This window comes from Microtus pennsylvanicus, chromosome 3, assembly GCF_037038515.1.
Source record: "Microtus pennsylvanicus isolate mMicPen1 chromosome 3, mMicPen1.hap1, whole genome shotgun sequence".
Taxonomy (NCBI): domain Eukaryota; kingdom Metazoa; phylum Chordata; class Mammalia; order Rodentia; family Cricetidae; genus Microtus; species Microtus pennsylvanicus.
This window is the reverse complement of record NC_134581.1, coordinates 88,170,526-88,193,400: the sequence shown is the minus strand read 5'-3', so window position 1 is coordinate 88,193,400 and position 22,875 is coordinate 88,170,526. Positions and strand designations below refer to the sequence as shown.

Sequence of the window (22,875 nt, the reverse complement as noted above, 5' to 3'; positions counted from 1 at the left end):
CTCCCAACATTGCTCAGTTGCCTGTATTTCTTTGTCAAGGGTTGAGTCCCAACCATATATCTCCCTTCCATGTTAGGCTGTCTCAGTGTCATCCTTGTTTAGGATGTTTTATAGGTTGTTTAGCTGTCCTATAGGCAGCTATGTTGATGAAGCTTCATGGGTCTAGCTTCTCGGACATTTTTAAAAGACACAATCTCACATCTCACAGCATACTTCCTGTTCCTCTTCTTCTTACTGTCTTTAGTCCTAGTCTCTCCCCCTCACCCCCGCTCCAAACAACTCTCATTATGATCTCTGAGCCTTAGGTGCAGGAATTGTGTTGTTGTAAATGTACCCATTAGGCCTGAGCACTGAGCACTATATGGCCCCTTGCCCTATGCTTTGATTGGTTGTGGTTTTCTGTATTGGTCTCTGTTATAGACTTTTTTCCCCCCTTTTGATGAGGGTGAGGCCTATATTTACCTGTGAGGATAAGGATAAATATTTAGAAGGTAGTTGAGAATTATGTTGTTTTAGTAAAGTGATGGTTGTATGCTCCAAGATCCAGGACTTCACTAGCCTCAGGTAGTTATCTAGGTTTCCAGTATCAAGCAGGATTCCCCTCAGAGTTGTCTGTTACTGCTAAGACATGTATGTGTGCTGCTGTTGCACCCTAAGGGATAATATGTATTACTGGTCTTTGTCGTGGTTCATAGACATCACAGCTCAGTAGGATTAATGGTTGTACCTCTCCTTTGGAAGTTTGCATGGTATCTTGGTTTTAAAGATAGTCCTTAGGGAGATTTTCAGGTCCAGCTCTAATCCTCCAGGTTTTGTGTCCAAAATACAGCAATAGAGACTTACCTTCCACTTCCAGAAAGCATCAAGGACAGTATCATTAGCCTATAGAGTTTTGGGAGTCTCTTGGATTCCCTTGACCAACTTGGAAAAGGGGGGCAGGGTTCTCATGCCTGGTGGTGGGAATTTGTTAGTTAATGCCCTGCTCAGGCAACAGAGTTTCATTGTGGAGCCATGGGTGACCTGGAACTCATCCTGATGCCTGCCTCTGCCTTGGGATGAATGGTGTGCACCACCAAACCTGCTTATTAAAAACATTTAAAATCCTTGCTTATGTGCAAAAATTTTAAAGAAGATCTCTCTTTGTGGGCCCTCTTCCCTTGTTCCCGTGTTACATTAAGTACTTTTTCATGTGTGATAAAATCTTGTGAGTTTTGTTGGTTATTTTGTTTTTTATCAATTTTCCTCTGGGCTCTTGGGTCTTAGAGATTTGTGTCAACTGATTGGATATTTAAAAAAAACTAACCAGCTGTGATGTGCTTCTTCTCTTTCCATTTTCTTTTTTACATTTTGACTGTGTTCATGTTTGGTATTATTGTTATAGAAGTTATGAACACCCCCTCCCCCGTGTGTGTAGATATAGTCATTTGTGTGTACATGTGTGGAGGCCAGAATTTGATTTGATGTCCAACTCTATCATTCCCTGCCTTATTTTCTTAGATGTAATCTTCTCACTGAACCTGGAGTTTAAAGTTTGGGCTAGACTGAAAGGGTTTACCTTTTCTGCTCCCATTGGTCCCATTGTTACAGACACATGCAGCCATACTCGGCTTTAAAATTTTTTTAAAAATTAAAAAATATATTTGTTTTATGTGTATGCCTGCATGCATGTTGGTATGCCATGTGTGTAACTTGGTGCCCGAAGAGGGCAGACGAGATGGTTGTGATCATCCATTTGAGTGCTGGGAATTGAACCTGGGTCCTCTGTAAGAACAATCAGTACTCTAAACTGCTGAGTCATCTCTTCAGCCCCCATAGTTGACTTTATATGTGGATTATAGGGAACTTAATCTTATGTCTTTATATTTATGTAGATGACATTTTATCCACTGAGCCATTACCAGCTGGATATAAACATTTTTTATATAAGAAGATTGATTTGTGTTTTATGATTTTTATGGCTTTCTAAAAATTTAGTGAGAACTCTGTAAAATTATACTCAGGACACTTCTACTGTAAGATGGTTGGTTGAAAGGAATTTCTTATGATGTTCAGTAATTTAAGTTTTAGATTTAAATATCTGTTTTTGGGGGCACTTATGTTAATGTACAGAACAAAGAAGAAATTTAATTCACACCCTCAAAGTCTTTGTTAGCTGATAAGAAATTTGTTAGAGTGATACCCATGGTCATATTCTCATTTTTGAAGTGATTATAGAGATCTGAATTTGCTAAGATTTGTCTTAGGTAGAAACTTGAATATTTTGCAAGATGTTTTTATGTAAAGTGTTAGGGAATTTTTCCAAATCCCTGTCAGAAACAATTCATTTTTTATACCTGTTTTCAGGCTTGCCAATAAATTTTAGTTTCTAGCAGGAGACTAAACCTTCATCAGTTGTCAAAGCTGCAGCATTAAGTCAATGAGTATTCTATAAGTTCCAGGGAGGAAAAGGTACTATATAAGCCAAATCACCCAGAAATTAATTTTCCGAGCTTTCAAATGAGAAAACTCTTGGATGTTGGTTTTGTCCTTTTCTTTTTCTGAAGTCTGTTTGGACCTAGCATAAAAATCAGGGCTCCATGTTTGTTGTTACTCGGTAGGAGACAAGTACCCACCACTATAGGATACATCTGTGGTTGCTAACAGCATGGCTTTTTTTCAAAGAAGCGATTCTATTGTTTGCAATGTTACTGATCCAATACTTGGACTTACTTCCTAGTAAACCATTTTACTGCCAGCATGGACCTTTCCAGTGTAAATGTGTGAACATGTCTTAATGTTTTTATTTCATATAATAATTGTCAGTGTCTTTCAACTTTTTACACTTTTTTTCCTAGATGAGCCCTGAACAGGCCTATTTTTCTCTTATCACTCTGGTCACTTGAGCAAAGGAAGGAAAGATACGTAACATTAGAAGGCAGAAAGCTGGGAAGGTCCCTAGACATTGCATATTTTCTCTATTAATTGTGATCCTCCCTAACTGTGAGGTGTGTAACTGTGTCTTGCATGGAGCCTAGCACAGGACACAGATGTTTGTAGTTAGCCTTTTGAGTTTTCTGTTTATCATATTAAAGCCTGAGTTGCAAACAGAAACCTGCTTTTTGAAAATACCTATTACCTGGAAACGACATAAGAAAAATAGTTATTAAAAGTGGATAATTAGTGAAAGATCACCCTGATTTGGACTCTGGTTTTTATTATGTAGGTCATAGAGCCTAAGGCAGTGGGAGGGTCTAAGGTATGACAGGTGTATAGTCATATGCAGTGAGTGTGCTGCCTGGGATTTCCTGTCTGTTCTCCCAGCTGCAATGAAACCAGCATCATCACTTACCAGCTAGAGCTGCCACATTCTTGAGTGAGCAGCAGTAGTGCTAACCAACCTGAACACTGGTGCTCCATACCCCATGCCTTGAGGATCTCAGTACGAGATGGAGACAGAAAGTGAGAGTGGCTCTTTGGGGGACGACAGTGTGTTTTGGCTGGATTCTGAAGTTATAACGCAGCTGACTGATGATGAAGACGAAGAAAGGAAAGAAAATTTCAGGTAATTTAGTTCTTCTCTTCTCAATCTTTTGCCTGTTCTGTCCTCCTCTTCGGTCTATTCTGTTTCTCTCTGGATAGATTTGGAATGGAAGAGGGCAACTTTTCAATTGGCTATAGCATTCTTCATTCCACAACTTGCCCTGAGCTTGTAAAATATATTTTCAACTACTTGTTCCAACACCAGGAAGAGAAGGTGTTAGACAGGTTTTATAGTAGCATTTCAGGAATTTCAAGTAGAGACTCATAATGAACTGCTACCCCTTTCTGTGTCTGATTTGTATCTTAATAGATTTGATCTTCAGATCAAATTCATTTGCATCTAATGGATATTTCACTTTTTTTTTCTTGGTAATGTGTTCTGAAGTGTGTTGTGTGTGTGTGGACAGTTGCCTGCATTTATGAATATATATGAAACATCTTAACTAAATTCACATCAGTTATGTTGTAGCTTTGATTCTCATTTTTACCCACTCACCCACACCCATGTCTTTCTGGGCTTTGGAATTTCTGGTAGAAACTTAATACTTGAGGTTTTGTAGGATGCCTCCTGGTTGAGAGTTCTGTGGCCTCTGTTTAGAGGTTTTGCTGCTGGAGGAAACTGACAGTACTTAATTTCATTGCATTGTTACAGAATTTAGGAAGTCTGTTTCATACATGGTTAAGGATTTAACACATTTATAGTCATTAAAAAAAATCTCTTGATGAAATTTGAAGTTTGAGCTACATACACCCACTACCGTAATGAACATGGGCAATTAGATATCTTTGTAATTTTACCTAATAGTCCTTAGGCAGGTGACTATCTATCAGTTCATCAACTCTTTATGTATAATACTCAAAACAAGTATCCTCTCTCTCTCTCTCTCTCTCTCTCTCTCTCTCTCTCTCTCTCTCTCTCTCTCTCTCAAACACAAACTTTGTGTGCATGTGTGTTTCCCTCTGAAGTTAAAGGATTTTATTTTTTAAATATAGAATTTATTTTTAGATCTTAGTTAAGGAAAGGAGCCATTGAATGTTAGGAGCTCTTGATAGATCACATTAAATTTGTTACTCATGGTTGAAACAAATGAGAAGTATATTCTAAAAATGTTGAGACTATGAAAATGAGCTTTTATTTCATATCATTCTTTTTCATTTCATTTTTTTGCACTATAATATTATTTAGCCTTGCAGATTTGCATAAGCCTCATCTCTCTCAATGGTGCTGATGTTACACATATCTACTGGTTTTTATTGTGGTCTGTGTATCTCCTACCAGTATACTTTTTTAAAATGTATTTTTATTTAATTTTTCTTTTTTTAGTAAAACCGACTTCATTAAAATTGTGATACTTTGTGGATTTGCCAAAGGAAGGTACAACTTGGGCCTGGCTCTGTTGATACTTTATAGTATGTGAAGTACTATAATTCTAGATTTATTTGTTAAGCAGTGGGAATTCTCCTATGATTTTCTTTTGACATTTAAAAGTAAGTCTGTAAGGCTGAACCCTTGTCTTAGGGAGTACTGACAACATAGTGATTCTGAGAAACTGAGCTACTTGTAGGTATTGTTTTAGGAAACCATGAAACCATAGGGAGTTTGTTGTTGTTTACAACTGCATATCCTGTCTGAATATCACCATCACTCTTCCAAACCAGATATGCCTTTGGGATTTTATTTACAAATCCCAGAAAGAGATGTGGGTTAGGCTCCATTTCACAGTGTTTCTCGCCCTATTCATCAGTAAAGCATGAGGAAACAAGGCAGTGCAGGCTTTCACAACATCCACAGCATGTTCCTGCTGAAACGCCAAGCAGAAAAATGCATGTGGGTGTGGAAGGTGAAGGGTTGGATGAGATGCGCTACAGCTCTGACTCCAGAGAAACAAGTAATACAGTCTACTAGAGGAGAGGTGTTTTTAAAGTTAGTTTTATAGTTATGAAAGTTTCGACTTCTTTAAAACCTGTGCTAATTCACCTACTTCCAAACCGTTGTCTTGGTTGCACTCTTTTTATGTCTGTCTGTCTCTCTGTCTCTTTCTGTCTCCTAAATGAGATGAGGTCAAAAGATTGTATATTCTTCTCCTCTCATGAATAGCATCTAAGTTCTGTTTTAAATATACTCCTAAAAAATGATACCATGTCACTAGAGGAGTCCTGGGTGAGAGAACTAATGTTGAGTTATCAGGTATCTGGAATGTGGGTTCTTGGTGACTCTAGCCACTGTCTGCTTTAGGGAAGGTGCTGTACTCAGAGAGAAGAGCAAATGCTTGTCTGTTAGCTTCTACAATAGCCTTTATCTTTGGACTTGGGAGCAGGAAACAGAACTTTTTCTGGTAGCACTGTAGGAGTTGTTCACTCTCCATTGTGAGGTTCAGGGCTATGGATGCTGATCTCTGCTCCTCTGACTTCTCATTTGTATTATGGAGTTAATGTTGTGTGCTTTATCTGCCTTGTCCCCCTGAACAGTGGTTCTTACACTATTTAGAAAGTCTTTGAGCCCTTAGGATAGAATAGCCTTTAATGATCATTAAAAGGAGCTTTCTGTAAGTGAGAAGGGAACTATAACCCAGAAAAGGAAGATTGTAAATGTAGAATCTTGTCAGGAAAGAGAAATTTTATTTAGAGTAGTTACATAAAATATATTAGGCTGTATATCTGTTAACTGTATAGCAAGTTTATAAAATAGTCATTTTTTTAAAAAAAAATGTTTTCCAGGTGGGGTTTTATGTCTTAGATCTGCTTAGCCAACATTATCATGTTGCAAAGACATCTAAAGATTTGAGTCCAAGTGTAATGAATGAGTTTCATTGTAGAAAAGGTTTGCGATTTATCTGGTCTATTCTGCTACTCTCTACTTAAGCAATAACTTCTCAGAGGCACCACAGTTTTGAAATTCCTTTGAGGTATTTCTCTGTATCAGTGATGTGTAGATATGCAGTCAACACTAGGGTGGAGCCATGAACCCACTATTTTGAGTCCCTCAAGCACCTCTACTTGTGTCTGCCTTCTAGACCATTGTTTTTAAGTGAGAAGAGAAACTTCTTACTCCACTTAGCAGAACAGGGTGGTGTACACACCTTACTGAGTGGACCAGGGAGGGTGTATTGGTCTTAAACATTATGGAACTTGTATCTCATGTGCTTGACTGGCTTATCCCATCTGCCTTGCTTGGAATGATTCTGCAATGATGCTGAAATGTTCAGTAGGACTGGGTAGTGGGACTTCATTTCTTCTATGGGTTTACTTTTATTTTAGAGTGATTTATTTATTACTAGAAGACTTCACAATTCCCAGTTTTATTCATTCTTGTCTTCTGAAGTTTTTGATTTTGAGATTACCAACCAGTTTTTATGAACTGGGAAAGATGGAGAGAAAATACTAAAACCTAACCATTCAAATAATTACAGCTCTACACTCATGTCCATTGTATAAAATAGATCTTTTTATAGGCATCTCATTTTAATATCTCATACAAAATGCCACAATGTGTATATTTTGCCAGAAAGAATTACGTTGCTTTGAAGTTCAGTTTGGTCCTCAAAATATTTGTTTAATATTAAATACAGTTTTTAGTTAACATATTCTTATCAATGTAAGCATCCCTAGCCTCAGAAAATGTATGCAATGTTGGAGCTCATCCATTATTCTGTTGTTATGATTTGTGAAATAAATTTGTCCTAACCTCAAGGCATGCTAGTGCAAGACTTTCCTGGTATTTCAGTAATTCAGCCCTTTGGGTTGGTGCCCAAGGTGAACCTTTCATAAGAAAGGTATATGCTTGTCTGCATGAGGTTTTTGATGTCCAAAAAAGGCCTTAGAGTATAAAAACAGTGTAAATAGTTTAAAAATTCTTGATTTATTAAGTTGTTTATGTTAAAAATATAGGTTAGCATATGGGTCAGTGTTAGAATGCTTGTCTAGTATGCCTGGGTTTATTCCCAGCACACACACACACACACACACACACACACACACACACACACACACACACACACACGGGGATGGGGGGAGGGAGGGAGGACACTTAAGATTCCCCCTAACCATTACATTCTTTGTCAACTCAAAGTTTCTCAGTTAATTACACTATCATACTTATTAAATTAAAGCTCTGACATACTGAAACTTTTACTCATAAATGTACCATAGTTAACCTTAAAAAATAGAACACTCTTTTTATCACAGCACTTAAGGGTACCTCTGTGAGTTTGAGGGCAAGTTTACATAGCAAGGTCCAGTCTAGCCATGGCTACATAGACTGTGCTTCAAAAGGAAATGAACTTAACAAGAACAGATGACCCTTCCTGGACACTTTGGAAGTTCTGCTGCTCGTTTGCTTTCTTTGACAATCATTCATTTTCTTTTCTATGTTCTCATTCAGTTATAATTATTTTAAATAAAGTAATTTCTTCTACCTAAGTTCTGTTTTTTTTTTTCTGTCTTGGCTCTCTCTTCTTCTCTTTTCCCTACTTGGTAAGGAAAGCTTTGTAGGATACTTTTGCCTTCTGTGTGTTCAGTCTCATCCCTGCCTTAGGTGAGACTTTGGTTTACCAATCAGGATGATCCCATTTGCTTTTAGTCTTCCTGAAATTGATCAGTCTGGCCTGATGATGTCAGCCAGGATTTATTTTGTCCAGAATTCTTTTCCCTTTATTGAACTTACAGTAGTTTTGCAGACTGGGGAGAGACATTTGTTTCTTCACATATATGACTTGGGTAAATGAATATTATGGAATAACTCCATAGTAGTTGAAATTTGTAGTGCTGAGTTGTAAAGAAAAGTCATAGGATGAGAAGCCTAGAGATGGTATAGAGGGCTCCCCAAGCCAGTGGGGCACATAGTACCATTCAGTAGTGGGGGATACTGGACTGGGAACTTTTGTTGCTAAAACTGTAATGACTATTAAAACATCAGACATTTTTAGTTGGAAGTGAATAGGCTGACAACAACTAGCTTTAGAAAATCTGGATGTCATTTTCAACAATGTAACTAGCCCCATTAGTGCTAGAAATTTTGTTTTAAAAATTTCTTATGAATTTTGAATATTTTTAATTTATTTAAGCATGTATTAATCTATAAAAACTATCCAGAAAAGATATCCTGCATATTTTAAAACATTGGTTTATTTTTAGTTTATGTCTGTAGGTGTTTTGCCTGGAAGTATGTCTGAACCAATGTATGCAGTGCCTGTGGAGGTCAGATCCCCTGGAGCTGGAGCTACAGATTGTTTTTATCTACCAAGTGGGTGCTGGGAACTGAACTGGGATTGTCTGGAAGGAACAGCGTATACTCTAACTGCTGAACTAACTCTCCAGCCCCAGGCTCCTATATGTAGAGGCTTTGCAGTCACAGCTCTTAGTGTCTTCCGAAGGTGGGATAGTGCTATGTCATACTCTACAGTGTCAGGTTGTAGTTTGTCTCAGTCGTAGGTGTACAGAATACACAGAAGCCTCAGGGCTTCAGACTTACTACTGAATTACTTCAGCCACAGCTGAGATGAGCCGAGGTGATCAGATTTGCTGTGTAGGCTATCTCCCAGAGCCATATTAATAACAATACTGGCTGGCCAACGACTCGGCATATTTCTAGCTAGCTCTTAAATCTTAAATTAACCCATTTCTATTATTCTGTGTATCAACGTGAGTCTGTGGCCTACTGTTAAGGGGTTCAGACATCTTTTTCCTACAGCTGCGTGACATCTCTCTGACTTCACCTACTCTCTCTCTTAATCTCTACTTGAAATTCCCACCTTGTTTAACTGTTAAATCATTGGCCAAAACAGCTTTATTCATCAACCAATAAAAGCAACACATATACAGAAAGACCTCCTGCATCAGGAACTGGTACAAACAGTGTGTGTTAAAGATGTGAAGAGTTTTCTCAGGAGAAGCAGCAGGGCAGTTTAACTGATACCTTTCTTTTTGAGGGAATTTCTCATTTTGTTCTACTGTATACAGACAGGTTCAAGACTAAAATTATTTTACAGAAGCTTGTAAAAAAATAGCTATAGGTACTTTAGATTTCATAGTTGAAAATTCTTAAGCAGTGGAATGTTCTGTAAAAGGTGAGGCTGCCCTCAAACATGTGAAGAACAAACAGTTGTTAATTATTTAAAAGCAGAGAACAGGAGTTCCTGTAATATGTAGATACCAAGTTTTTATGAAGCCAATTAATTATTATGAGACACAGTATATGTGAGCACATTTATGTCTAGTAAATTAATCTTTACTGTCTGATAGTGAGCCTTTATTTTACACTTTTATTCCAATATAATGTTCATATAGTGAAGTCTTCAGTTTGTCCCTCTTTCCACACATTCAGTTACACACAGCCTCATCAAGATAACTTTTCTAGTGTTCCACAATTTTCTTGTTTTTCCTTTATTCTTACTTGGGTCATTGTAGATGAATTTTGTTGTTTTGTGAGCTTCATCTGAATAGAATTATGTATCCTGTGATGGGTGGTGGCTTTTGTTGCTGAACATTTGTGAAATTTATTCATTTGGTGCAAGTAGCAGTGCTAATTCTTACTTTGTAGTAGCCTATTTTATGAAATATAGTAAAATATGTGTGTTGGTTACATTTTGAGCACAAATAATTGTAAACATACGATATTATATAGTAATATACTTGTTTTTTACATATTGACTATTTATTCAGGAATCTTGCTAAATTTCTTATAATTTTAAATTATAGAGACTTTCATATTACCTATGTATATGCCAAATAATTACAGTCTTTATTTTTCTAATTTTATGTTGTTTATTTTTCTTTTTGTAACTTGAAAAAAAAAGGGCAGCAATAGCTGAGTAGGGCCTCAGATAGTGTTACCAGAGACATCTTTTGTTTTTCCTAATTCACCTTTAAGAATTATGTTAGCTGTGTTCTTTAAAATAGTCCCCCTTTAAAATTTATGACAGGTGCCAAATGTTAGCTGTTAGAATCATATATGATTCCCACCTTTCAGAGTCTGGTTGATCTTAGATCTTAGATCTTAACCCAGTTTAATTTTGAACTCCCCTCTCTCTCTTCTTTCTCTCCCCCCTCCACTAGCTTGCTCTGGAGCTCTGTTTATGGTGTCACATTTCATTTTCTTTCCTAGTGATGCCTTTGTCAGCTTTTGTTTAGTGATATCAGCTGTAAGACTTGGTTGGCTTATTGAATGGGTTGAGAGGTGTTTATTTTGTAATATGGAGGAGTATATGTATTTAAGAGTGTTATTATTTATTCCTTCAGTGCTTGAAAGAATGCACAAATGAATACACATGAGCCCAGAGTTTTCTTACAGATTTAACTACCTATACAATTATAAGACTGTATTTTTTTTTTTAGTACTGGTAGATTATATGCTTCAGGAACTTAAAATTTTCATTTAAATTAGACTCTAACTGCATTGAAATAAAATTGTTTACAATGTCCTCAGAATCATTATATTACCCATTTGTATTCCAGTTATGGTTGACTCCTTTTTCATTATTCAGTGTGCTCCCCCCCTTCCATCTGTCTTTTTTTTTAGATATTGAAGAATAATCAACCTTTTTCTCATTTTTGGTTTTGTATATATGATTTATTCTTATCCCACCTTTCTGAGTCTGATACATTCAGTCTAGCTTCAAGCTTACTTTGTAGCTGAGGGTGACCTTGTACTTCCGATCCTTCCAAAAGTATCTGGCAAAGCCACTGAAGGAAGGAAGAGCTCATTTTGCTCTTGGTTCATGGGCACATAGTCAGTGGAGGCAGAGAGCCTGCGGTGACTGTCACATTGCATCTACAGTCAGGAACAGAGTGGTGAGGCCTGTTGCTCAGTCCCTTTCTCCTTTTCAGCAAGTGTGCGAGAGACCCCAGGCCATGGGATTCTGCTCATTTTTAAGATGTTTTTTCACCACTCAGTTAACCCAGTTTAGAAACTTCCTCATACACATGCCCAGAGATTTTTTTTTTTGGTTTTTCGAGACAGGGTTTTGGAACTAGCTCTGTAGACCAGGCTGGTCTCGAACTCACAGAGATCCGCCTGCCTCCCGAGTACTGGGATTAAAGGCGTGCGCCACCATTGCCCGGCTCCCAGAGATTTTTTTTCTGTTTTTGTACTTATATAATATGTGTGTGTGCACACACACAAATACATATCTCATAAAGCATTGCTGCTACTACTGACTTTTTGAGTATGTCACTTTGTTGTCCTGGATGGCCTCAAAGTCACCTTGTAGCACAGTGTGGCCCTGAGTTCCAAATTCTGGGGTTGTAATTATGCATTCTTCCACCCATTAGTCTGTCAATCTTTTCTATTTTCTAGTTTCTATAGTTCTCAACTTTGTTCACTTAGTTTCCTTTCCTTTTGGTAAATTCAGTTTTGTTTTGAAAATGGCTTATCTTACCTGCTTTTTTTTTTCCAAATGGATATTTTGAAAGGTAGAAGATTCTAGGTTACAGTGTTTTTTTTTTCCTTATTACAGTGATTCATGCTTTTGCTTTACTTTTTTTTGTATTATTTTTGCTTCTTTGAAGTCAGTTTGTCCTTTGTACTGACTTTGAGTTTCTTGTAGAATTTTATATTTAGTAGTTTAGCTGTGTTATACAGAATTTGCTTTAAAAAATTCTGCTTGAGGACTGGAGAGATGACCCAGAACTTAAAAGCACTGGCTGCTCTTCCAGAGGACTCTGGTTCAAGTCCCAGCATCCATATGACAACTCACAACAGTCTATAGCACCAATCCCCAGGGATCTGATGCTTTTTGTGGCTTCCACAGGTACTACATGCACATAATGTGCACTCATGCATACAGGCAAAATATCCCCACACATAAACTAAAAATAAGTAAAAATTTAAAATTAAATTTTGGCTTGAGTTGAGAGCTTGATGGCTTTTATTAGTTAAAAAATTTTCCAGACATTGTTTTTAAAATGCTGATTTTGTTCCTTTCTCTATCTCATCATTTACTTTTTATCATCAATTTAGAAATATGTAAGAGCTTATATTATTACATTTTTTTGAGACAAGGTTTCTCTATGTAGCCTTAGCTGCCCTTGGCTATCCTAGAACTCAAAGAGATCCTCCTGTCTCTGCCTCTGAATTTAAAGACACACCACCACTTGACTTATTTGCCATTTTTTGTGTTATGTTATATTTTCTTCTCCTTTTTTTTTTGTTCTTCAAGTTTGATGATTGTTTTCTAGTTAACTATTCAGTCTGGTTTGTTTTTAAACATATCTAGTGAATTCCTTTTTAAAAATTTTTTAAACTACCTTTTTTTTGTTTTTGTATTCATCTGTTTTCTTATTGCTCTAACAACACATGCCCTCCATGGTAGTGTGTAGAGGTCAGAGAACAATGTTCAGAAGTTGATTCTCTCTTTCCATCCGATTCTGGGGATCAAACTCAGGTATCAGTCATGACAGCAAGCACCTTTACCTACTGAACCACCTCTGTGGCCCATATCTAATGAATCTGTAATTGCATATATATTTCTTAGTCTTAGAGTGAACATGAGTGTCTCAATACTCCAATCCCCTGTTGAAATCTTCACTTTTATCTGTTTTTCTTTCATTTTCACTGAATATATGAGTCATAAATATTTTAAGCAGCTTAATAAAAAATTAAGCAAATGCTTCTTACCAGCTAGTCTATCTCTCTTTCCCTTGCTTGGCCCTAGGCAAGTAGTTGCCTGTGATCTGTTTCATCATGAAAAAGCCCATACTTTTCATTTCTCTAGAATTTACTCTGGTTGCCTGCCCTGAGTCTTTTTATCTGATGCATTCTAGGAAAGTTTCAATTTTGTAGACTATCTGCCTTAGCAAGCTCTTATAATTTTAACTATTTTGTTGATTTATTGTATGTGTGTATATAATATGTACATGGGCACACATGCTATAGCACATGCATGGAGGTTATGTCTTTCCACCATGTGGGTCTGTGAGTTAGAACTAAATCATCTTGATGGCCCTTTATCTGTCATTTCCTGCTGGGCCAGGAGTGATGCTGCTTAAAGATTCCTTTATCTGGAGCAGACTCTACAAATGGACCATACTGCCTCTATTTTTTCAGTAATTTAAAAATCTGAATTAGATGAGAGTTTGCCTTAACTTTTTACTTACTTTTTTTTAAGTTTACCTCTTAATTTATTATTGGATATCATGTAATGTAGATGGGGAATTTTCAATAGATCTTGTTTTTATTTGTTTTACTTTTTTATTTTCTAAATTGAGTATTTTCCCTAGCACTTCTGACCCTGTGTGGCTTGGTTACAACCTTAGTGTTACTTCTTGTTCTCTCGGGCTCAGTTCTGAGACATGGCTTTCTTGGAGTCTCAGTCAAGAGCTTAGAGCACATAGTGTTGCCATCTTGTCCCTTGTTTCTTCAGCATTGCTGGGCTGCTGACGAGTTACTCAGTTCTCAGCTGATTTTCTTTCTTTTTTTCTTAACCTTCATTTTGAATGGCTTTGTTGACATCTTTGAGCACATAACCATTAATATATTGATTTGAGGGGAATTTCCACAGGGACTTTTGTGTTAGTGGTGTTGTATGTGTGTACATGAACAGTGTATTACATACAGTCTTGGCTGCTCAAGTCCTTGTGCTTGTCCAGTAAGCCCTTAACGAGCCTCATCATTCATCATGCATCTTTCCAGACCCCTTGTGAAGGTTTACTAATGCTTAGCACAGTCTGTAGACACAGTTTCAGAGTAAATGATTTCTGTAACAGATCATTTTCAAGGTTCACATTATGTTGAATAGATGTAATCAGGCCTTGTGTAGTAATTATTATATTTATTTTCTGGAATAGGAAGCAGGTGTTTGGTATATCGGGGTAGATCTCTGGAAGCCAGAGTAGAAATTAAGGATCACCATCTACCACTCACGTTTTTTGAGTTAAATTTAAAATCTGAAGGTATTTTTTACTGCCTTTTGGATCGTGTTCATTTCGACAGTTTTTGTTGAAATGGAAATTCTTATAAAAGTCTCTCATGTTTCTTTCTCTAGGAAAATGAAGCCCTCAATACAGTCTGAAGAAGATGATTTTGTTCCAGAGCTACATAGAAATGTTCACCCTCGAGAGAGGCCTGATTGGGAAGAAACACTTAGTGCAATGGTAAGTCAATGTTTTATATATCTCTCTGTGTGTGTGTGTGTGTGTAGTATATGTAAGGAAAAATGATTGCTACATTACTCACAGGAAACACTTCAGTACTTTTTGTTGGTTTGTATGCTTAGTGAGTAGATATTTTCAGGTACTGTTTTTGAACCTGTAGGTAGAGAGGTAGACTACAATGTGAAATAACAATCGCTGTCTACAGGTGGCCTTTGCGAGAAGGTGAAGTATGAGCAAACACTGAAGAATGTAAAGGAGCAATAGTATGTGTATCTGGGAACATATTAGACAATGAAAGAACAAGTTAAATAAAGGCTATGTCATAGAATTAAAAAGAAAGCTGAAAGAAACACAAATAGCGTAGCTCAAATTAAATGAGTTGGTGGAAGAATATGAGCAAGTCAGAAGAAGTGTACTGGGGGTGGAGAGCAGATCATGTGCTTCCATGTGATCTAATGACAAGGGCTTTGGCTTTTGCTGAGTGAGGTTAGAAACCACAGAAGAACTTATGGCTGAGGAGTGAGAGGATCTGGCTTGACTTTTAAAGGAAGTCCAGATTGAAAATAAGTATTAAGAAGCAAAAAAAGGAAGTCAAGAGACCAGTGATACGGTGCTCCAGTAAACCACAAGACCAGTGAGGGAGTGCTCCAGTTAGCCAGGAGACCAGGGAGGAGGTACCTCAGTTAGCTAGGAAACTGATGAGGGAGTGCTCCAGTTAGCCAGGAGACCAGGGAGGAGGTACCTCAGTTAGCTAGGAAACTGATGAGGGAGTGCTCCAGTTAGCCAGGAGACCAGGAAGGGGGGTGTTCTAGTAAGCCAGGAGACCGGGGTGGGGGGAAGGAGGTTATTCCATTTAACCAGGAGGCCAGTGAGAGAGTGTTCCAGTAAACCAGGAGACCAGTGAGAGAGTGCTCCAGTAAACCAGGAGACCAGTGAGAGAGTGCTCCAGTAAACCAGGAGACCAGTGAGAGAGTGCTCCAGTAAACCAGGAGGCCAGTGAGAGAGTGTTCCAGTAAACGAGGAGACCAGTGAGAGAGTGTTCCAGTAAACCAGGAGACCAGTGAGAGAGTGCTCCAGTAAACCAGGAGACCAGTGAGAGAGTGTTCCAGTAAACCAGGAGACCAGTGAGGGGTACAATAATAATACAAGAGACCTGTGTGTGTGTGTGTGAGTGTGGGAGGCGTGCTACAGTAAGCCAGAAGTGGTAATCATCTGACTCAAGATAGTAATGGCTGCAGTGAGGTTAGAGTTTAGTTCTAGGTTTATAGATTTAAAGGAATGATGTTTACTGATGACTGTGACTAATGATGTCATGGATAACTTCATGTTTTTGAACTGATTACCCTAAAAAATTGAGTTTGCTGAGTTGCTGGGAAACCAAATTTAGTTGAGAAAATAAGGTACAAAAATCATCAGTGTAATTTTCCAGGAAACATGTTTCAGCCACTCATTTTACGTATTTAAAAAAATCTGTAACTCGGGTCTATCAGCAAAAATAATGAAAAATTTTATGATCTAAAATAACTATTTTCAATTGTAGTTCAAAGTTAATATTCCATGTCATAAAAATGTAGTGTAAACACTTATCTATCAATGCTGGTCTATGAGAATTCAAAAATTTCAGTTTGTAAAAGGTAACTTCATTCATATAGGTTTTCAGTTATTGATAACAGGTTACAAGCACAATCATCTTTTGAAGTGGCGATTGGAAACCCAGGACTCTGTGCATGCCAGGCAGGTGCATCAAACTGTATCCTGAGCTCCAAGTATATTATCTTAATTGATCAAATTTTGCTATTTGTATTTATATAGTTACTAGATTTTCTTATTTATATTTGCCTTTTAATATCATTATATTACATGTTAACTACTTCTCATTGAAACATTGTTGGAAGCACCTCATTACACAGTTAAATGACATTTATTATATGGAACTCACTTTGCACATGCATTATGGTCTGAACAATACTGCCCTGAGCCTGCAGGTTGAGTTTGAAAATTATTTTCATTACAAATTTTCATGGGAAAAAAAATCTCCTTAAGATTCGATAGCTTAGGAAGTATATACAGTAGCTTATGACTACATGTTGCTCTAGGAATACTAACCATTCAAATGACTTTATAAACTATTTTGCTTTGTAATTGTAGGTTAAGTTGCTTTCAAAATACCAATTTTGTAACAAACTAAGTTACCAAAGCATTTTAGTGTTCAATAGTAGAAACTAAAATATGTTCAACCAACCCTTTTTCTGCACATATTTTTGCCTAAATCAGTTATGATATAGTTATGGTAAATTCTACTTTGGATTGTACTGAATTAATGCTTATTTAAGTTATTTGTGAACATTTTGTCCTGTAGATGTGCAATGCACATTCCTCATAGGGCCAAGACTTCATCTCCTCTAAACTCAGAATCTGAATCTGAAACTTACTGGTTACACATAGCCATTCATCGAGGGAAGGAACATTATTGCTTAGTTTTTTTAGATTAACTACTGATATTAACTCAACTTTTCAAACAGCTGTTTTCCCAAAATGGGATTAAGTCAGTTCATATTTTCTGGGCTTGAATTTTTTGGGTTTGAATTTCTTGGGCTGATATAGTCAATCATAATTGAGTTGCCTCTGTTGGTAATCAGCTTTTCTTGTTCAGCCAACAGATGAGCTGTTAGAAAAGTTACTGAAGTTACAATTTTGTAATTTTATGAAGAAGTTCTAGGTGGTGATATGTTTGTTCTACATGGTGTTCTGTTTCTGATTTTTCAGACTTGCCCTCTTGTAAGTTGAAAATAGCTTAATAATATTGATTTGTTTTTAGTTCACCATATAATATTTTGCTATCTAACTTAAAAGTTAATATTTGTCATTATTCTGTTCCTTTACTGTGTGACACTCAAAATTCACTTAGTTTTGAAATTTTATTCATTATTATTATTACTGTGTGTGTTGTATGGGTGTGTTATGTGTATAGTACACATGCCAAAGATGTGTGCGGAAGTCAGAACGTAACTGTGGAAGTTGATTCTTTGCTTCTACCTTTGTATGGGTTATAGGGATCAAACTAAGGTTGTCAAGTAGGTTTTCATTGTTGAGCAGGAAAGGCCTTTATCTGCTGAGCCATTTAGCCAGTCCCCATTATGAAATTTTTATGTGACTTTTCTTCTTCTGTAGCATAGCTCTTTCTTATGAACTTTTTTGTTTGTTTGTTTTTTTGTTTTTCGAGACAGGGTTTCTCTGTGGCTTTGGAGCCGGTCCTGGAACTAGCTCTGTAGACCAGGCTGGTCTCGAACTCACAGAGATCCGCCTGCCTCTGCCTCCCGAGTGCTGGGATTAAAGGCGTGCACCACCATCGCCTGGCTTTTGAGTATGAACTTTGTAGAGGACAATGCCATATTGTAATGTCAGAAGGCTGGATAAGCCTGTTAGATGAAGGCTTTCCGAAGCCTCCTGGAGCTAAAATGATTCTTTTAATTCTCAGTGTGATCTATACTATACTTTAGTATTCCTATACTGTACTCCAGATCTCAGTACAACTGTAATCAGTTGTGGACATATCTTTCCTTCTATCTTTTTGAGGAAGGGTAGGGTTCACATTCATTTTAAAAGAGGATATAAGCATGACTTTCACAAAACTACTGGTTGAACACATCAAGATATATTTAACTCAAAGAAGGAATCCTTTAAGGGTTATATTAGAGGAATAGAACTGTTAGAACAAATATCTAATAAAAAGGGATTTTTAGAAGGGCTTACACAATTCTGTCTAGGTATTACAGTATGTTGTCTTCATATTGGAGAGCCTGAGAACTGATGGCTTCTCAGTTCATAAGGCTGAGTGCTTTAGTTGCCAGTCCCAGTTTGTCCTGGAAGGTTTGGGAAATTCTTAGAGAGTCACTGGTCTTCTGTTCAAGTTGGAAATTCAGATGTTAGTGAAGAATGGCAATAGCAGTAGCAGTGAAGGGATAAATGAACTCCTTAGATGAACAGGACAGTGAGACATGAAGGCAAGTATGCAAAAAGCAAAGCTTGTCTCTTGGACCCCCTTACATCTGGGCCACCTTGAAAGGTCTTCGCACATTTAGAGTGGGGTTCCACGTCAATAATTCAGTCAAAGAAACACCTCACAGGTAACCCAGAGGTTTAGCTTTCAGTTGTTCTCAGGTCTCATCAAGTTGACATGTTGGCTGTCAGATGTTAAACTGCTCCAGAAACCCAAAATATCTTCACTTGTGACACCAAAGCACATGCAAATTGTTCCATTCCCGTGGACAAGATTTGTATCTCTTTTGACCTCAATTGTTCCATTCCAGTAGACATAATTTGTATCTCTTTTGAGACTATTTGAAGAATTCTCAGTTTTCTGTACATTGAATCCATCTTTACCAAGTTTAAAATAGTAAAAAAGAAAAAATTCAGTACCATTACTATTTTCAAGTAATTTCTGGAGGGATGAGCATTCCACTGAAAGAATATTTAGGGGCTGGAGAGATGGCTCAAGGGTTAAGAGCATAGCCTGCTCTTCCAAAGGTCCTAAGTTCAATTCCCAGCAACTACATGGTGGCTCACAACTATCTGTAATGAGGTTTGGTGCCCTCTTCTGGTCTGCAGGCATACATGTAGATAGAATATTGTATACATAATAAATAAATATTATTTTATAAAAGAATATTTAGTGATTTGTTTGCCCATTATTGTCTTCCTTATAGTTTTATAACTTCCAATAAATCTGCATTTAATTTGTGAGTAGAAAGAAAGACAGCATAAGTTTTTTGTAGTGCTCCATTCATTCTGTGTTTGTGTACATGTAGTATGCACACAAAATTATTGTATTCAGTCTTTACAGTGCCAACAAATTTATCTGAGTACACGTGGAAATCACTTTTAATTTTGTTTTTTTTGTTTTGTTTTGAGACTGGGCTTCTCTGTCTAGCCCAGCCCAAATGCTGGGATTAAAGGTGTGCATCAATAACACCCATCTTAAAATTATTTTTTATATCATATGTATCAACTCCTGTAATAATCTTATTTTGTACTCTTAATTTTCTCATGCGTAGGTTCCTTGAGGGAACACTATAATCTTTCTGTTAAAAACATCACATTCAATAAATATCAAATTCCTGAATTATAAAAATATACAGGGAATGTGGTGGATATAGTTTAGTTGGTAAAGCACTTGCCTAGCATGTGTCAAGCCCGAGCTTGATCACTAGGACCAGATAAAACCAGGTGTAGAGATTCACACTTTTAATCTTAGAATTCCCAAGATAGAGACAAAAGGATCAGAGGTTTAAGGTCATTTGAGCTATGTAGCAAGTTCCAGCCTGAGTTACACAAGACCACATTTCAAAAAACAAAATGGGGGTTGGAGAGTTGGCTAGTGGCTAAGAGCACTTGTTCTTCTATAGGATCTGAGTTTGGTTCCCAGCACCCACATAGTGGTTCAAACCCATCTGTAACTCCAGTTCCAGGGGATCTTACACTCTCTTTGGACCTCAGAAGGTACCAGGCATGCACATCATGCATAGACGCACATAAGGCAAAACCATGTTCTCAAAAAGAAAGAACCCTAAAAATGTAAAACAAAAAGAAAAAACAAAATACAGGAATGAAATTTGAGCGAGTATTTTACTAACTTTTCTCTGGAAATACATGTTAGTTTTACATACTGACTAAAAATGAATTTTGCACCATTTTCTCTCAGAACTACTCAAGTGAAATACCATTTTGAGAAAAATTTAGTAAAAGAAACTTTCTAAATTTTTTTCTAAGACAGTTCCACTTAATTAGTTTTGAGTTAATGTAAAAATTAGTGGGCTTAACTGTTGATTTGTATGGTACAATGAGAAAGTTAGCTTTTCATCAACATTTAAAGAGATTAAGAAATTTATGAACTGTTAAATTTAAGAGATTTTATTTAGAGACATTTTAAAAATCAAAGCAGTAGTAAACCCCTGAATTAGTGCTCTTCTTCTGATATGGTTTACTACTCTTCAAAGATTGCTAACAAAAATCATTATTTTAAAAAATTCAAGCCAGAGGCTGGGGTGATGGCTCGCTTGGTAAAGTACTTGCCATACAGTCGTGGGAATCCGAATTTGGATCCATGCACCCACATACAAAGCTGGGTGCCATCATGTTTGCTTGTAATCCCAGTTGCTGAAGCCTGTACAGCTGGGGACCATAAAGACAGATACCAGGGACGAAAATCTGGATTCAGTGAGCTGTGTGTTCAGGTGGAGATGCACCAGTAGCCTGGATACACAGTGTTGTATGGCAACCAGTGAGGGGCTGGTCACCTGATATTGGTAGGGACTCTGCAGGGGAGCAGTGTCATCCTGGAGAGGAAGAAACTGTAGTGGGAGCTTTTTACACTTACTCTCTCAGTTGATGGTTAGCCTTTCCTGCACATTCATACCCTGACCAGAGTGAGGCCTTTCCATGCCTTTGAGTCTGAGGCATTGGCCTCATTGACCAGGCCATACCCATGTCAACAGTGCACCCTCCCCCAGAACTTCATCTGCTTTCCACTTCCAGCACATGGGAGTCAGAAAAGGGAGGATCCCTGTGGTTTGATGGGTGGGTGAGCTCTGGGTGCAATGAGATTTTTGTCTCAAAGAAGATAAGGTGGAGAGCAACTGAGGAAGACCCAGGATGCTATCCTCTGGCCTCTACACATGGTACAATTGTACCTGCACACATATGCTAATACACATACATACATGTAACCCTTCTCACAAAATGAAAACTGTAATCCAGACACTGCCTATAGTCTCAGCAGCAAGGAGACTGAGTTGGGAAGTTTGCTTGAGTCTAGGATTTTGGGATCAGCTTAGTCAACATCATAAGATCCTGCCCCCACTTCTTAAAACAGGACAAATCAGTGAACTAAACAAGAAAGAAAATTAATAAAGAAATATAGAACTTTTCTACATTACTAAAAATGAATTATTTGTAATTCATTGAAAAGCTTTAGTAATTGCATATTATGGATTTTTAAACACCAACGTAAAACAACTGGTGTGTGTATATACACACATGCTTGTGTGTGTGTGTGTGTTTTTTCTTTTTTTGCCAGTTTTGGACTAAAACCATCCTGACCATCATACTTGTATTCCTCTATTCATTTTGGTGCCATCACATTAGGATTTTGTTATTCATTTTATGTTTGAGAATTAGAAATACCTTAACCAACCATATGTGACATGTATGTATGTAAGCATTGGTGTTTTAAAAACATAACGATTCAGTGCACTTGGGAATTGAATGTTGCTGTGACTTAGTGGTGCAGCAGTGAGCTGAAGAGCATGCTGTTTTAATGGCTGTGGTAGGAACATTTTTCACCTCAGTTTACTTTTCAGTCTTTAAATTCATATGTGGTCAGCACTTTACTAAAGCAGATAATTTTATGATGTGGGATTATTTTTATTTAAACAGAAAAGTATGCTGTGAATACTATTGGTTAATAAAGAAACTACGTTGGCCTGTTGATATGGCAGATCTTAGGTAGGCGGGGAAAACTAAATGGCATTCTGGGAGAAAGGAGGCAGAGTCAGAGGGAAGCCATGTAGCCCCGTTGAAGCCGGACCGAACTTTAGCCAGGAAGCCATAGCCACGTGGCGATACACAGATTACTAGTATTAATAGATTAAGTTAACATGTAAGAGTTAGCCAATAAGAAACTAGAGCTAATGGGCCAAGCAGTGATTTAATTAATACAGTTTCTGTGTGATTATTTCAGGTCTAAGCTGCTGAGCAGCCAGGAACTAACTAGTGGCCTCACTACTACAATTTCATGTTGGAGCAAATAAAATTATTGATAACAACATAAGTGGCTGGTCTATAAATACCTCTGTTAACAGCTATGTCCCTGAAAACAACATAAAATTTTATTTTTCAGAGAATCACAATTTTAAAATTAGGAAAACAGTCAGTGTTTAGTATTGCAAATCTTGCATGTGTGAGTGGCTTCCCCTCCATCACTTAAGGATACACAGTAGACATGCCCACACGCTGACTCCACTACTCATAAAGGCTGTACCTTTCAGCTGCTTCCCTCCCACTGTAAATTGGCATCCATAGCCCCATGCTTCTCTTTATGCTTGTTACCTTCTAGTTCCTCACTGGCATTGCAGTGCACCTGACCTTCTTATCCCCATCTCTCACCCCTGAGAGCACTCATTCCTCCACCTAAAATCTTTTAAACATCATGAATAACAGATTTTTCATGAATCTCATGTTTGAGACTCCTTGGAAGAGCCTTCCCTTTTC

At 37.4% G+C, this 22,875-nt stretch overlaps 1 protein-coding gene across 3 annotated transcripts in view; it reads left to right on the top strand.

The window, feature by feature from the left end:
* The window catches only part of Arhgap32 (Rho GTPase activating protein 32), a 230,826-nt gene that overhangs the window by 73,595 nt on the left and 134,356 nt on the right, over window positions 1-22,875 (top strand). For all 3 annotated transcript variants that reach the window (XM_075966426.1, XM_075966423.1, XM_075966424.1), the window contains exon 2: window positions 14,499-14,607. In XM_075966426.1, the coding sequence (XP_075822541.1) occupies window positions 14,503-14,607 (105 nt within the window). In that variant the 5' untranslated portion in view covers window positions 14,499-14,502. The remainder of the gene's footprint in view (window positions 1-14,498; window positions 14,608-22,875) is intronic.